This window comes from Andrena cerasifolii, chromosome 15 (genome assembly GCF_050908995.1).
Source record: "Andrena cerasifolii isolate SP2316 chromosome 15, iyAndCera1_principal, whole genome shotgun sequence".
In the NCBI taxonomy this organism is placed as follows: domain Eukaryota; kingdom Metazoa; phylum Arthropoda; class Insecta; order Hymenoptera; family Andrenidae; genus Andrena; species Andrena cerasifolii.
In genome coordinates this window covers 9,854,813-9,870,573 of record NC_135132.1, presented here as the reverse complement: position 1 = coordinate 9,870,573, position 15,761 = coordinate 9,854,813, and the positions used below count along the sequence as shown (strand labels likewise).

General features: G+C 41.9%; 2 protein-coding genes across 9 annotated transcripts in view; one reads left to right on the top strand and one right to left on the bottom strand.

The window, feature by feature from the left end:
- Nucleotides 1-121: 121 nt before the first annotated feature.
- Nucleotides 122-4,363, top strand: Myd (stromal cell derived factor mayday). Its single transcript, XM_076828458.1, has 5 exons — nucleotides 122-557; nucleotides 799-1,267; nucleotides 2,111-2,374; nucleotides 2,635-2,816; nucleotides 2,930-4,363. Exons 1-5 carry the CDS (start codon nucleotides 540-542, stop codon nucleotides 3,104-3,106), a joined length of 1,110 nt encoding a protein of 369 aa, XP_076684573.1. The 5' UTR covers nucleotides 122-539; the 3' UTR covers nucleotides 3,107-4,363.
- A 100-nt stretch (nucleotides 4,364-4,463) lies between these two features.
- The window catches only part of Pdfr (Pigment-dispersing factor receptor), a 50,888-nt gene continuing 39,590 nt past the window's right edge, over nucleotides 4,464-15,761 (bottom strand). The window contains exons 7-13 of one of the 8 annotated variants that reach the window (XM_076828443.1): nucleotides 15,195-15,315; nucleotides 13,579-13,657; nucleotides 13,073-13,158; nucleotides 12,792-12,972; nucleotides 10,143-10,257; nucleotides 8,012-8,108; nucleotides 4,464-6,646 (exon numbers count right to left, since the gene is read on the bottom strand). In XM_076828443.1, the coding sequence (XP_076684558.1) occupies nucleotides 6,427-6,646; nucleotides 8,012-8,108; nucleotides 10,143-10,257; nucleotides 12,792-12,972; nucleotides 13,073-13,158; nucleotides 13,579-13,657; nucleotides 15,195-15,315 (899 nt within the window). In that variant the 3' untranslated portion in view covers nucleotides 4,464-6,426. Of the gene's footprint in view, nucleotides 6,652-7,919; nucleotides 8,109-10,142; nucleotides 10,258-12,791; nucleotides 12,973-13,072; nucleotides 13,159-13,578; nucleotides 13,658-15,194; nucleotides 15,316-15,761 lie in introns of all 8 variants that reach the window. The other 7 variants (XR_013087286.1, XR_013087284.1, XM_076828445.1 and 4 more) reach the window with 7 other exon arrangements.

The window sequence follows — 15,761 nt, the reverse complement described above, 5'->3', positions numbered from 1 at the left end:
GAAATGAAAGGAGGGAGTGTGACAGCAGCAGCTGTCAAAGTGGGATAAGGAGCACAGGGGAGTTGAGGGGGAGAGAGAGAGAAAGGACACGACAGTGAAAGTGGATCAATACGCCGTTAACGTCTCGCCAGGCAGCGTGCGAACGTAGTCTCTCCGCTAGCCACTCATTTTCTGTCAGAGAGCAGAGTACCAAGGCACGAGAGAAGCTTGCAGTGCCATCAGCATCAATTACCTCGTCTGCTCTTTGCCGCGCAGTCTGCCTCCATCGACAAAGAAGCATCAGCCATTTGACAGTGCGTTGACAGTCTCCAAAACATGTCCGTCAATGGACTCCAAGTGCCACCAGTGAGAAAAGTGTCTGCGAACACCGGGACCAGCCAATGACAGTGGGGTTTGTGACGAAAGGTGACAGTGGGGCAGCTTGAAATGTCCTGTGGGAGGCTGTTCAAGTTTCTAGGGTGTTGACAGTGGGGAGGAGGATAAAATTTGGGGGCTGCGCACCGCTGGCCAGGTCTGGGTTTGCTCGAGGACTGGTTAACATGTATCTCTCTCATTTCGTGAGTAATCTTCTGACTTCTACCGTAAAAGAATTCCAAAGCTCCTTCTCCAAGTCTACCCTAGAGAAAACTTTCCTCCGAGGCTCCGCGCCAAGGAGAATCCTCTCCCGAAGTTGAAAGACACCCTAATTCCTCAGCCCCCTCAAGGTGAACCTGTCTTACATTCCACTGCACCCCTTCGCTGCCCCTAGAAGCTTCCCAAGAAAAGAGGTGCCTAATTCCAGCGACCCCCTATTCACAGATCACCTGCAACTCCCAGCTGAGGTGCTTCCGGTTCCTCCGCTGGACCATCCTGGTGCCCCTCGTCATCTACCTGTCCCTCCTCTTCGTCAAGTACAACAGGAACGTGCCCCTGAAGAGCCTGGCGGCCTCGTCGACGGAGGGCGACAACGAGGGGGCCATGATCGAGGGTCTGTTCGTCGAGCTGGAGGCAGTAACCGCCAACAAAAGGGATCTGGAGAGGTACAGAGGCGTGGGGATTGATCGCAGGGACGAGCAGAGTATCAGGGAGGCGGAGGAGGCCGAGAACCAGGAGAACCCGAGGACGCTCCTCGAGGATATATTCCAGAGGGCGGACGCTGACCAGGATCAGCTGCTGGACATACAGGAGCTGGCCAAGTGGATCCACACGAAGATCACCGAGCACATCAGCCGGGCCATGAGGGAGAACGTGGGACTGTTCACGGCGATTGATAACAATCCACGAAATGGTAATTAAGGGAGCAAGTTGAGTTCTGGTGGAACGTGGACGTGACCGTTTCGCTGGCAAGGGAACACCGCGAACCCGCACTCACCTATTGGAACGCAACTTTGTGGGTTCATAGAGTGACTCAAGACAAGAACAACGGTGTGTTTCATTCGGGCCCTATCGCCCTTTAAGGGGGTGAAAGCTAACCTCAAGTTCAAATAGGCACCTCCACTTTTTCGCCTGTAACTCCCAAACTACAACAGACAGAAAGAAATGTTTCAGACAAAAGTTTAGTGGTGCAACGAGCGCTGCGAACTTGCGTTAACAAAATTTTTAAAAGAGTTTAGGAAAAAATACCTGAGCAAAAAAAGAACTTTGGCACGCCCGCCGCCAACTCCGTTCGCCGGGCTTATAAGCCCGTTATAACGAGTGCGTACTTGTTGCGTAATTCCTCTACAACTCAACAACTGCGTAACGTTAATTAGATAGTTCATTTAACTGGAATTAATGAATGGTTCGTTGATTTTCCAGCTGACCAGAGACTAATAGGTAGCTCGTACCAGTGAGCAGCTCTAGAGATCCAATTCCAATTACTTCTCCCGATCCTAATAGACCCAGTGAAACTCCATTGCAATTAATCCCAGCTACCCAGGTGTACTTTCAGTCCCATTAACAAACTTAGCGATGTCATAGAAAGCAATCTCTCAATTGTAAAGCTTGTTCCAACGTTAATATCTGCATCTATAGTTGTTATCTTCCAAGTGAAATTCCACCACAATGCCAAGCTGAATTAGCAATTAAGAGGCGATCACTTTTACCACCCAGCTGCGATTCGTAATTGCAAATTTCTTCTCTAATGCCTCAGGAGAAGTGTCGTGGGAAGAGTACCACGCGTACTTTCTCAGGTCCCACGGCTTTCCAGAGAGCTATGTGAGCTCGCACGACAAGAAGCACGGTGATATGTCGCGGACGTTGAAGGAGAGCATCATGAGGGATAGAGCCAGATGGGCGGAAGCGGCCCGAAACGACCCAGAAAGGCTGGCACTCGACGAGTTCCTAGCTTTCACTCACCCCGAGAGCAGTCACAGGGCTCTCCTTCAAATGGTAGAGGATTTGTTCGAGAAATTCGGTAGAACATCTTCCTCTTTAAAATTTTCCATTTCCTCTTGTAGGGTAGTTCCGGACGAGGTGGGCGAAGATATCTCGTGTCACGATTATTTTCATTTAAATCGTAAAACTTTTTGCGTGACAGCCTTGCAAAAAAGTATGGCCAACTATCCCGGAATTACCCTATAATAAAGTCTCAATATTAATTTTTTGTAAGTGACTTAAGCTTCGAGAGAGAAATGGACAGAAATCCTTATTACTTCACTTCATCTTGCTTTTCAGATCGCGACGGAGACGAGCAGCTGACGGAAAACGAGTTCTCTGACTTGCCCTCCGAAGGGATGGGTCTGGACTTGACGGAGGACAAGCACGAAACCGTGGGTGGGAGCGAAGACCGGAGGAAGGAGTTCAAACATCTCATAGACAAGAATAAAAATGGGAAAGCTGACAGGACAGAGCTTCTGGTGAGTGGAGCACGGTGATCAGAGATAATGGCGCTACGAGTGGGAAACGCGAAGAGTACTATTTTCTCCTTCGAAGGCACTGAGAGATTTCACTCCGCTGGGATTCTTTTCAGATGTACATAGATCCAAGGAACCCTAGGCATGCGATTCAAGAAGCGCAGCATCTGATAAACCTATCGGACACCAACTTCGATGGGAAGTTAAATCTGTCGGAGATCCTCAGCAAAATGGACCTGTTCTTGGGCAGCAAGATGGTGGACACCGAAGGAAGTTTCCACGATGAGTTTTAAAAGCTCCGTACCACTGGGACTTTACCTGCAAACCAGTGGAGCGTGAGATACAGAATGATTCTCAAGGCGGAGAAGAAATATTTGATAGAAGGTGGAAGCCTGAGGGTCAATATTTCTATTAAATTTTGTAGGGAGAGAATGGCACCTCTTTGTCACCAAAATTGGGCACTATTTTCATACTAATCACAATATTTAATTCAACTAAATCATTTGCGTGCCTAATTCTGGTTTCCCCGAATCTGTTTTCAAAGGAAGAGGTCCACTATCGCTAAAGCAGACAATATTCATCAGCAATACACTTGTCGTTCCGAAAGCCTCTCATAAAGCTATTCGAAAACTTATTTTTCCATGGACAGAAGTCTCTTTTCTACTCTTTCTACTCCTACTCTCCTAACACAAACTCTATTTTTCTGCCACGCAAACGCTGCCTCGGACTCGAAGCAATCTCTTTACATTTTACAAGACACTTACAATTTATTTCTAGCGCGTCGAGCGTGAGGAATTGACTAAACTTCACACACCACTTTTTGTAAATGTATAAAGTACCACGAATGTTTCTAGCTCGTTAAGGTATCGTAGCGTTTTTTAGAGGCGAAAGGAGAATTCGATTTTTTAGAAGGAATGTCGTCAGTATTAATTCTAACGTGAACCGTAAAAACGCATCTGTGATAGTCTTCGTGACGTAGAATATTATTTACTTGGCTGGGATTAATCTAATCGGAGCAAAGTTAACGGCGAGCACGCGAGGTGTTCGCTTGTGAATTAATCCTTCGCCAACCGTGAGAAACGTGTCGATAAATTAAGTCCACTTATGGAACCATAGACTGAACGAAGTAAGTTTTACTAAGCTGAATTTTCTTTCTCGAAACATTCCCGCGCCCAGTGGCAAAAGGGTGAGCGTAAATAAAATTTTGGAGTCCGTCCTCTCTGTGGATCTCGACGATTATATTCTCAAGCGATGATTTTCTGTTTAAGAAAATAGAGCACCGTGTAGCGCATTCTACTTTCTCTGCAAGTTCTACGTAGAGTAAATATTATTGTAAAAGTTTAAGTATTTAAGAGGAGTTTATATAAACACACATGTATTTCGTCGAACAAATGTTACGTTTGATGTTGACTGAAATTAAAAAGGTGCAAGGCGAGAAGTTTCTAGGGAAGAAATCCTTCATGTTCCTTTCTCAAAATCATTTGTACCCTGTACAACACATTTTTGTACCACTCACTGTCGCAAATAAAAACCTTTTTGCGAGTAGTAAATGGATTCGTTAATTTCAGGCTCACCCCCTTTTTTTTTTCTTCTCCGACAATCTGAATGTCCACGATGTTCAAATCATAAAGGGATTGATGCATCCAGGGACTCGATGTCACGATTATTTATTCACGTCTTAAAAAAACGCACAGCTACAAAGTCATTTAAGCAAGGACGCTTCAGCTAACCCACTAGCCTTACAATTAATTACCCTGCGCTCTTAACAAAGCTTAAAAATAGTCGACAATGTGGTATTGAACGCTGCGGGACCTCGTCGGCCCAAGGAATACCAAAACGTGATACAATGATACGAAGAAAGTGTCATAAATGCGTTAGATGAAAGTAATTCCGCGCGTTTCATTATTTCCTCCTAATCTTCGCAAGAAGAAAGCTCCCCTGCCAAGCACGTGGCGAAGAAACCTTCGAACCCGCCAGGGAGCGCCTCAAAAAATGACTAAAAATTGCTTCCACGAGTTTGCTACGCAAAAAGTGTACAATTCTTTCACGTGGATCGATTCTACGTTAAAAAACGAGCAAAATATGTAGCAAGAATTTTTCTCGTACGTGCCTTCGTTAGCGAGATAATCGAGTTCGAAGTTGTACACCCAAGCGCACGCGTTGCTTGTACTCCACGTTTAAACTCAAATATCTCGAAAACTAAAGCTCGTGCGAAAAATTTCTTTTCTACATTTCTTGTGTATTTTTTTACGCCGTATTGCTCCACGTAATTGTTTTCTCTTGCACTTCGGAAATTAGTTTTCTATCGCTTGGAAAGCGAATTGCGAGCGTGAGGGGTGCGATCATGCAAATTTTGGCGGTTCAAAGGGAAGTCTCGGTCACGTGCCTGTAACGCGCGAAATTCCAGGTACTTCGTGCGAATGTCGGAACGTAGCGGTACGTGCCAGGCACTCGAAAATTAAAGCTTCGATTCACTTTGAATGCTCGAGGCAGCCCCTTTATCGCGTTCGAGTGGGCTTCAGACAATCCTGCCACCCACGGGTGCGAAATGAAAAAGTCTCGTTCTCTTTTCATTCCACTGTCTTCCATTTCCGTTCGATTTCTTCCTTCACTCGAATCTCCCGTGGCTCGCTACGACCTATGCAAGCTTTCCAACAAAAGGCTAAATTAAGACATATCCCTTTGTCGAGAAGAGAAACGTTAATTTCGAGCTGCTTTTTCATTCAAAGAAACACCTCGATTGCCAGCTTCTTTCTCCTTTATGTTTCTCCATTTGGACGGAAGATCCTCTTCTTAGCTTCAAAGGAAAACGTCGATACAGAGTGACCTTTTCCCATGAAGGAAACTGCGGACCGAGCTTTTCCTTTGAGAAAATATTTCTCGCTTCCAGATACGTTTTCCGGGGGATATTCTTGCCATAGCTCGCCAAGGAAAATGCCACGCTGTAAAAATGTCCGTGACTGTTTCTGGAAGAGGCTTCGGTTGTTCGATGAAAAATTTAGAACGCAGACTTTTTCTTCTGTACGGAGTACATTGGATCGTTGGACTGCCTCCGGTATATTTGCTCGTTAAAAATAGTATTTTACAACGGCTTCTTAGGCAAGAGTTACAGAGACTTCTGGAAATATATAAACAGAAATTACACACACGCAGTTACAGTTACACAAACAAGTCTCCTCTTCGGATCCTTCACCCAACGAGTCTCAAAACAGATTTCAGATTCCAAACTTCCATACAACCACTCAAAATTAGATAAAACTCCAGTAGTAATTGTACAATTTCATTACAAATTTCAGAAGATTCATCTCTCCCACCGATCTTCGCTGAATCGCAGCCAGCAGCTTCGAACGTCATTCAAACTTCTTCGAACCTGACTCATAACTTCGACACTCATTCTTCGATTCAGTGTATAATAATCCATTCAAGTCTTCAATCTTAGGCCACAACACTCTACGCTCCATCCATTAAAGTCTCCATTCCCTTCGCTCCAACTCTTCCATTCAATAAACTACACGCATCAGATTGTTTACTCAACTCCATTACCCAGCGTCCACCAGGGAAGCCTAATTTCCAGGTGGAAGGGAAACCCAAATCCCAAAAAGTTCACGAGCACTCAAAGTGTCCCAGGGACCTGAAGATGAACCAGCGGATCACTCAGTGACGGATTTTCGAGTTGGAGAGTGGATTCCTCGACTTGCAGGCTGGTAGCTGAGTCCTCCGGGTGCTTGTTCATCCTCTGGCGAAGCTTCCAGCCCAGGTTTCCGTGGCTCCAGGGACTTTCCGAAGGCCTTCGTCCAGGGACAAGGGAATGGAGACGCTCCATGGTCAGACTGCTGTTCTGAAACGCGAAACGACGATCGTCCTTGCTGGAAAATGGGCTCTCACCCACGGGCAAAGCGATTCTAAGCGACCACAGGGCATTCCTCTGATGTTGGAACACTGAACAGGTGTACAGTCATTTTGGAAAGTGGACGGCGGGCTGGTTTTCGAGGAAAGAGAGCTCAACGTTGAAATGGAAACTGGAAGATGGTTCTTGGGTATGTTCTGATTTTTAGAAGAAAAATTGCTACTCAACTTAGGGAAAGAATTGGGAGAACTAATTCCAGTGGAAATTTGGTACTATTAACCGTGGAAATTAAATGGATAATTATTTGTATTACTTTGTCATATTGAATGAAAAAGGAGGGAGAATTTGGGAGGGTATTTTACACGATAGGTCAAGACACTTTGAAATTTTGTCACACATAAATAGTGCAAAATATCTAGACACAAAGACAAACAGTCGTGCATTAACATCGCAATCTTTGTGCAGCTAGAAAGTTTAGTAATTTCGTTTGAGGATCTGCCAGTATGCTGTGGCAGAGTAAATTCCATCTATCGCTATGTCTAATACATTTTCAGTTTCAGTTCAAGACAGGTAGAAAGATGTAGAGTGCTAGAGAGGAGTGAAAGCGACGAAGGGAGGGAAAGAGCATGCGAGTAGTGCATTCTTTTTAGTGAAGTGTTAGAAGATTGCGAAGCTGGCAAGGGGAACTGATAAAGTAAAATTGAAAGTCAATTTTGCTTTGAGTTCGGAAAGGGTCCGATGGAATTTGGGGAAAAACTGAAGGTATTTTTAAGGGGTCCAATGAACTCCAGGGAAAAAGAAAAGAAGGACTGTACAAAAAGTAACAGAAACCACAGAAAATTCCAATTGATTTCAAACAATTCTAACTGGACCCAAGGAATCCCAAATAATTAGAAGGAATTAATAAATGATTACGATTACTTGGAAATCCAAGCAATTACAAGAGAATGCATAGAATTCCAGCAGAATCCAAGGAATTCTATAGGAGAATCCCAGTATAAATTCTCCCACAGAGAATCCAAGGCATTCTAAATAATTCCAAGAGATTCCAGAAGAATCCCGAGAGTTGCAAAATAACAAGAAACTCAGAGGATTCAAGGCAAATGCAACCAATAAAAAAAGAAGACCCAAGGAAGGGATAAAACCACGAAAGATGAACACAGAATGGTCAAACTTATACACAGATTGGTATGGCGGAAGCGCGGGAGAAGCGATGCAGCCAGCTCGTGCATGCCCAGGCGCGTGTTCTGTGTTTTTACCTACTGGTATATGATCTTGCGAGGAGGATCGACCGTCGATGCTGGTAATGATCTAAACGCGGATTGGCGAGCTTTCCTCGATCATTACTCACTCGGCAGGTCGGTCCGGCGGTGGAGTGTTCCCACCTCGACAGCACAGTCTTATCCAACCGCTGGATCTTATCACCTCTTCCTCCTCCATCTCGATCACTATGCGTACAATCATCATTACAACCCTCGATCATCCCTCCCCTTTCTTTCCTAATTAATTATCCGAGTGCGCCAAGAATTTGTACATTCTATAATTTCCATGAAAATTAAAGCACTTAATTATCATCAATGTTTTATCAAGGTCCATCGAGATCCATCCAGTCGCATACGGGCCAAAGGTCAGCGACCGTACAATGGATCCTCGTCCCACCCTCGTTGCTCGCTCAAAAGCATCGAAATCTCTCGCTTTGACTCTTAAATCGCGTGCGAAATCGATTCGACCGCTTTCACGGGGCCACGAGGAGCTCTCTAGCTTTCATTAATTTATTTCCCCCGGAGCAATTCGGCGCGGAGAATTTTAACGAGATCTCATAAGGGTCGCGCGAGAAGCCGATCTCCACAGGTTTGTATTTAGTTTGCCCAAATTTTTGCAAGGAAGAATGAATGATTGTTGCTTTAAACTATGAAGTAATAATTATTTGCATGAAGTAATAATATTTTTAGAAATCAAATTTTAACAGCAGGGTGTCTATATTTCCAGATACATAACTTTGCGCAAGAATTAATTCGACTAGGCAGTGCTATGTAAATAACTGCTTCTGCTGTTTGCAAGCGAATTAACGGACACGTTGTGGAACGAAAGGCAAACTTTTGGGGCGCATTTCAAGCTAACAGTTTGGAGCATAGTCCGGAAAGGCAATGTGTCTGAATAGTAGCACCGGGAAAGTTTGATTCTCATTAAACTTTGGAGCCACTGCCTCGCCAAAAATTCTGGATACCTCCGACTGTTTCAGCTTTAATAACTTTCTGATATCATTACGTTTGTATAAATCACGATGAAGTTTAATGACGGATTATCTGCCCAGCTCGTAATCATTGGGTAACATGTAAATTTAGGTTCGCATGGAGAAGCAGTGGCGCGCAAAGTAATTTAAATTTCTGCATGGAAACTCAATTAAAGGAAATAATTTCCTTGCGAGTTTCATTACGGCCACTGTTACGGTAGTCTATAAAGTCCACGGTTAAGAGGTCAGAGTTTAGAATTCTTCAATTTAAAAGGACGAAGAAGAATATATACGCAAGCTGTTATAAAGTATATAACCTGGATGTCTTAATATTTAGTAGCGACTAGGGCTGCCATCCGTAAAATCACTAATCCAGGACCGAGAGCATTAACACTTATGAATTTCTATCTCGAAAACTATCAGCAGCATTGGGTTAATTTTCTTTTATTTTAATCGAGAATTAATCTTTCGGAATAAAGCTTCGAGATTGGAAAACTATTTGAAGAAATATGGGCATATTTTTTTTTACACTTGGAAGAAAAATAAAACTTTGGTCACTATTTTCAAAATTACAAAATTAATTTTTCAACCTAAAAAAATATTGTTAGAATAGGCCGCACCTTCCAGATCGAAATAAAAAAAGAATGAATTCAATACGATAAAGAGTTTCCGAGATAAAAATTCATAAGCACAGCTCGGTTTCATGAAACACAGGCAGCCGCGAATCATCAATCACGAGCCTGGAGTAGCGGCAACATCGCGAGTTCTGGCCCCGATCCCAAGTTGCCTTCTTTAGATAATCGGAGTATAGGTACGATAGCCCAAGACAAAAATTTCTGTAAATTATAGACTGTAACTGCAATCAAGAAATAAAGAGGAAATGTAGTTTAAGTAGGAATTTATTCATGGCTTTTTGAGCGAGCAGCATCGAGAAAGCTGGATCACTATAGAAAATCCCAACAAACGTCCTTGGACGCTCTAAAATAGAGGACAAATCTGGGAAATCCGGACAGATGGCAGCCCTAGTAGCGACCGAAGACTTTGTAAATTTTTCTGATGAAACTAATCTCAGACTCTCGAGTTGACGTAGTTGCGGTGATAAATAAAGAGTTTAGAAATTTATGGGGCAACAATGGCTGACCCCAAAGTGGACGATAATTGTCTTAAGATCGCACAGTGTTTGATAACAAGTTGATGGTGATCGTCGAGTAAATGAGCTATGGTAACTGTGAGTCTTTCTTTCACTCACCCGAGGCGATTCGCTGGGGCTGACAACCGCTGAAGGTGGACTGCCTCCTCGCCTGTAGGTCAGTTCCTCTCAGGGAAAGGTAGACGGAGATAGTCTTGTCCAAGGCAAGCCTCACCTGCGTAGAGAACAGTCGATGATCGTTTTACGCTACCACTTTACTCTGGTTATTGAGTTAAAAAATTATTTGAATCAAGCATAGGCCTTGGTCTGGGTCAAAACTAGCTTTTGGTTAGGTCTAGTCTAAATGCATGCTAGATAGGTTACGTCTATTTAATTTTAAGTCTACGCTAAGTTTAGGTTATGTCTGGCGTAGGTTACGATTAAATTTGTCTTAACGGGACTAGGCAGTCGAGAAATTGATTTTGTTTTGTAATATCCGAAAGTACTAGCTTTTCTGAATGAAATGTAGCTTGGTTTATATTGAAATTCGCAAAATTGTTGATTTGGCAGCTAAAAAGGTTAAGTGACAACTTACAGCGTCGCCTTTGCCCAGAAACTTTAAACGCCTTCTTCTCGAATCTTGGTTTTCGGCTAGCCACGAATGAACGGATAAGGCCCGTGAAAATTCGAGATTTTCATAAAAAAATTAAAAAGTCGCGGATTTTTAGTACCGCACAAACACGATCGAATCTTTCTTGAAGTAATCGCCATTTCTCGGCCACAAGTTTAATAATTCGGTTTTAATTTCAGTTTGTATTGATTCCGCGGGAAACTACGGATGTAACAAACAAGAATCACACTTTGAAATTGGAGTATGTCACTTTTTAAGACCAATATTATCTAACAACTACAGAAGAACGTTAAAATGTTTACCAGTCACCACCGCCATTTTTAAAGCACATGTATATGTCATACCAACTTCTATTCAATCTCTATGATAATAATAAGCATTGGGTAAAATGATGCATCCGGATTTTCTTTCATTTTTTACAAATACATTAAAGAGAAAGTGTTTCTCTCACGGAAAACGATTGCCTAATCCCCTTAAGTCTAGTTTCAGTCTGTAAGTTCGAGTTTAAGTCTAGATTAGGCCTCGCGAAAATCAATGCTACTTTTAGGTTAGGTTTGGAACAAGAGGAGCGAACCGACCTCTCCCCACGAATCACGGACGACGACTGAACTGAATGAAGCCGCGTTCCACTTTCCCCCACTATGCCTCCTTTTCTTATTTGAACAAGGGATGCTGCTTATTGCGAATATTTAAGATATATGGACCTCTAAGGGTTCCCGGTTTGAATTTATTGTGAGTAATCATTCGGCACAATTTGAATTTCAAATAAATAATATTTAATTTATGCGACACGAAGAAGAATTTTCGAGCTGTTGGAATTAATTTCATATTCACAAATGTGACTCCGCAAAGGTCCATTTAATTATAATCAAGCCCCTCCCAGTATTTGTATCCAGTAATAAAAAAAATAAATAAAAACAAATTGTATGTTAAACGATTTTATTAAATATAAAAACTAAATAATTATTTTCTTGTACTACAATTTCGACGGTGTTTTTCACTTTAAATAAAATCGTGGTGCTGTATTAAATTGATTCGTATTCTGTTATTAAATATCCCGCGCCACGATTTTATTAAAATTCGGAAAACACCACTGAAATTGTAGTACAAGAAAAATAATTTTTTAGTGCATTTTTAGTAAAATCGTTTAACATACAATTTTTATATACATTTTTTATTTCCCAATTTTTAGCTTTTCTGGATTTATTTTTTCTCTTCAATTTTGACTCTTTTCTTATAAAAAATTGTTTCGAGACAACTGGACAGGTGGAAGTGGGTGAAAATTAGTGAGTAAAATCGTTTAAAAACCTGCAACTCCCCAGAAAGTCCAAATGTAAATATTCCAAAGCAATTCATTTCTCCCCCACCGATCTTTCCAAGAGACACTTTTGTTCATTTCTCAAAAATAAATATCGCCGAGAAATTCATTTCTTCTCTACTAATATTACCAAGAAACACTTCTGTTCGCTTTCCAATTGTAAATACTGCAAGGAACGTCATCTCTCCCCTGCGAATGTTTCCAGGCAGCACTTTTGTTCGTTTCTCAAATTAAATACTGGCAGAGGGGGATTCACAGTGGACGCGGGTGTTCCGAAGAGGCGGAAGTAAATTTCCCGTAAACCTTCTCGCGACCGGTAGATATCACGGTTGACAGTTAGATAGGAAATCGATGCGGTTGATTGTTGACGTTCTCATTCTGCCTTGCGTACCGCCCGCCACTTTGCGAGACCCAACGTATTCCCAGGGGCGCATTGTTTGCCCGTGCAATGTTTTCCATGCATAATGCATGATCAGACGCTATTTAATCATTCATCGAGGCGAGCATAATCGTCGCGTGGCATTAATCATTGATCGCGATTGCAAATGGCAAAAATGGTCGGAGGGATTCTCATATCCGCAGAGCTGTCTTATTACTTGTGTCATATGCATGAACTGCACGAATTACACGAGGGATAAATTTCACAAAAGAACCCAGCAATTTAACAGAAATATTAATCATCGTTTGAAGCTTCTGTCCTCGTAAAAAAAAATAGTACTTCGTGTGTAGATGCCACAGTAATTTTAAAATTACTGTAACACTTGTTGACTACAGTTTGAGGGTTGAACCGTGAGAAATCAGAGTGAATTAAACGACTCACCTCGCCATTTAGGAAGCAGTAGAGGGTGGCGATAAAGAGGCCTTGAAAGGACTGCAGGAAGTGCGTCGAGTAGGACCATATTGCGAATTTCCTCACATTGTACAGGGGAGCTTCTATCATAAACAGCCCATTGGTGATGCCCAGCAAGGGTAGAAGCACTACAGCTGCTCTCACCGCTTTTCTAGACAGAAACAAACATTATTAGTGTGGTTGGAATTGTTGGGGCCATTTTTCTGTTTCGTGGCTAGACGATTTTCGAAGTTGCATCCGGATCTACTTACAAGACTTGCTCTATTTCACTGGTGTGGCTCTGTCTTAGCTTCACCACGAGCACCCTCACGATGTTCAGTAGGAACAGGAAATTGAGCTGAGGGATTGAGATTTATAATTAATACAAAAGGCAAATCAACGTCGCTGAATTGTTTCTACGAAATCAGACTTTTAAATCTGCCTTTCGAACAAAGTTTGCCAGGGGTTGCAACTTTCAGAATATTCAGCATTTGAGGAAATTAAAATGACAGGCGTGTATTAAGATTAAAGATACTCGGGGGAAGAAATTTACTTTAGAATTGGGAATAATTTTAAATAGGATTCGATGACTTCGGAGTGAAGTTTCAGTTGCATATCAAAGTGCTGATGGAAGCAGGCGCGTTGTAAGGAACGTGGGAGGTTGCGAGAGTCCCCGAGGTTGTCTGTTGTAAATCAAAACCCGTGGACGTACATAGAATTGCCGCGATAGCAGAAAATTCTGAAGCATCTAAGTTTCGCGTGGAGGGAGCGTCCTTACCAATATCACCGCGAACCTGGGTCCCTCGAGAATCCAAAAGTAGGAAGACAGATTGTATCCGGACCAGCACCTGGAAAACCTAGCATCCGTCGCGGCTTGTGAAACCGTAATCGAACTTGCAACATGCTCTCTCTATGATACAAAACCAATATCAAATTTCGAATTCCGCGCTTTTACTTCCGTACACTGAGGGGTGGAGACGGGAACTGGAGCTTGGGAAATGGGGTGGAGAAATTGGGGAAACTGAGAAATGGCGGCTCGACGAATGAGAAATTAGAATTTGGGAATTAAGGAAAGAGGAAATTAGATAATGAGGATCCGAAGAAATAGGAAATTAGGAAATGAGGATTCGAAGAAATAGGAAATTAGAAAATGGGGATCCGAAGAAATAGGAAAATAGAAATTTGGGAGTACAGAAATATCAAATTTGAAAATGAGGATTCGAAAAAATAGGAAATTGGAAATTTGGATGGGAAGAAATAAGAAATTTGGAAATGAAGATTCGTAGAAATAGGGAAATAGAAATTTGGGAGCGAAGAAATATTAAATTTGAAAATGAGGATTCGAAAAAATAGGGAATTGGAAATTTGGATCTGAAGAAATAAGAAATTTGGAAACGAAGATTCGTAGAAATAGGGAAATAGAAATTTGGGAGTGAAGAAATATTAAATTTGGAAATGAGGATTCGAAAGAATAGGAAACTTGGATGTAAAGAAATAGGAAATTGGAAAGTGAGGATTTGTAGAAATAGGAAATTAGAAATTTGGGAGTGGAGAAATAGGAAATTAGAAATTTGGGAGTGGAGAAATAGGAAATTAGAAATATGTGAGTGAAGAAATAGGAAATGAGAAAATGACGATTCGAAAAAATAGGAAATTAGAAAACGGGGATCCGAAGAAATAGGGAAATAGAAATTTGTGAGTGAAGAAATATAAAATTTGAAAATGAGGATTTGAAGAAACAGGAAATTGGAAATTTGGATGTGAAGAAATAAGAAATTTGGAAATGAAGATTCGAAGAAATAGGGAAATAGAAATTTGGGAGTGAAGAAATATAAAATTTGAAAATGAGGATTCGAAAAAATAGGAAATTGTAAATTTGGATCTGAAGAAATAAGAAATTTGGAAACGAAGATTCGTAGAAATAGGGAAATAGAAATTTGGGAGCGAAGAAATATTAAATTTGAAAATGAGGATTCGAAAGAATAGGAAACTTGGATGTAAAGAAATAGGAAATTGGAAAGTGAGGATTTGTAGAAATAGGAAATTAGAAATTTGTGAGTGGAGAAATAGGAAATTAGAAATATGGGAGTGAAGAAACAGGAAATTGGAAATTTGGAAGTGAAGAAATAGGAAAATAGAAATTTAGAAATGTAGAAACAGGTACTTAGAAAAATGAGAATTCGAAGAAATAGGAATTTGGAAATTTGGAAGTGAAGAAATAGGAAATTAGAAAATAAGGAACCGAAGAAATAGGAAATTAAACATTTCGAAGTGAAGAAATAGGAAATTACTCTTCGAAAAAGCATCTTCTACTTCAAATCTAAATAAACTTTCCGTAAATCGAGGGGATCCGCTTCCTCCGGATTCGACCCAACCACCGATCCGGCCACTTACTTCGATCGTGGATGATAATAAAATGCCGTGATGATGGCCCAGGCCAGCGTCATCAGAACAGGACATCCCCAGCCGACGAGGCGGTACATCCGGTAGTAGGAAGTCTCTTGGAACACCGTCACTGCGCCGAGCAAATCGGGAGACAATAGAAAATAGAGAAGAATGATCTTCAGCGGCGCGAGAGACCTTAGAGGTGTATCTTTTGGGGTGGACGCGAGGAGGTGGAATCGGGGCAGCGAGATCCGGGAATTTTTAATCAAACCGTTGTTGCGCAACGGTGCACAGCAAGGCGCAAAACTGGGACGACTGCTCGGGGATGGGGAACGTTTAATTTTCGCATAGTTAAGTGGTTCCGTGCGTTCACGCGGCTGACTGCCTCGGCTTCTGACACGGGTATAATATAATTTCATAGTATTCTGTGCGGGACTTTCCTCGTTTTCACCGTTTATGCAAAACACACCGAAGGGTGCTGTCAGGGAATATTGATGAAAAGTCACTGAACCAGTTCACTCTGGTTACGATCTTTACTGGATTATAAAATTCAAAACTGAGTGCAGAGTTTTCGCG

What these genes read in the sequence shown, in the direction of transcription:
- Myd (XM_076828458.1), top strand. An exon ending in GGATTTGTTCGAGAAATTCG is followed by an intron (nt 2,375 to 2,634) that starts GTAGAACATCTT and finishes CTTGCTTTTCAG; the next exon opens with ATCGCGACGGAGACGAGCAG. An exon ending in CTGACAGGACAGAGCTTCTG is followed by an intron (nt 2,817 to 2,929) that starts GTGAGTGGAGCA and finishes GATTCTTTTCAG; the next exon opens with ATGTACATAGATCCAAGGAA.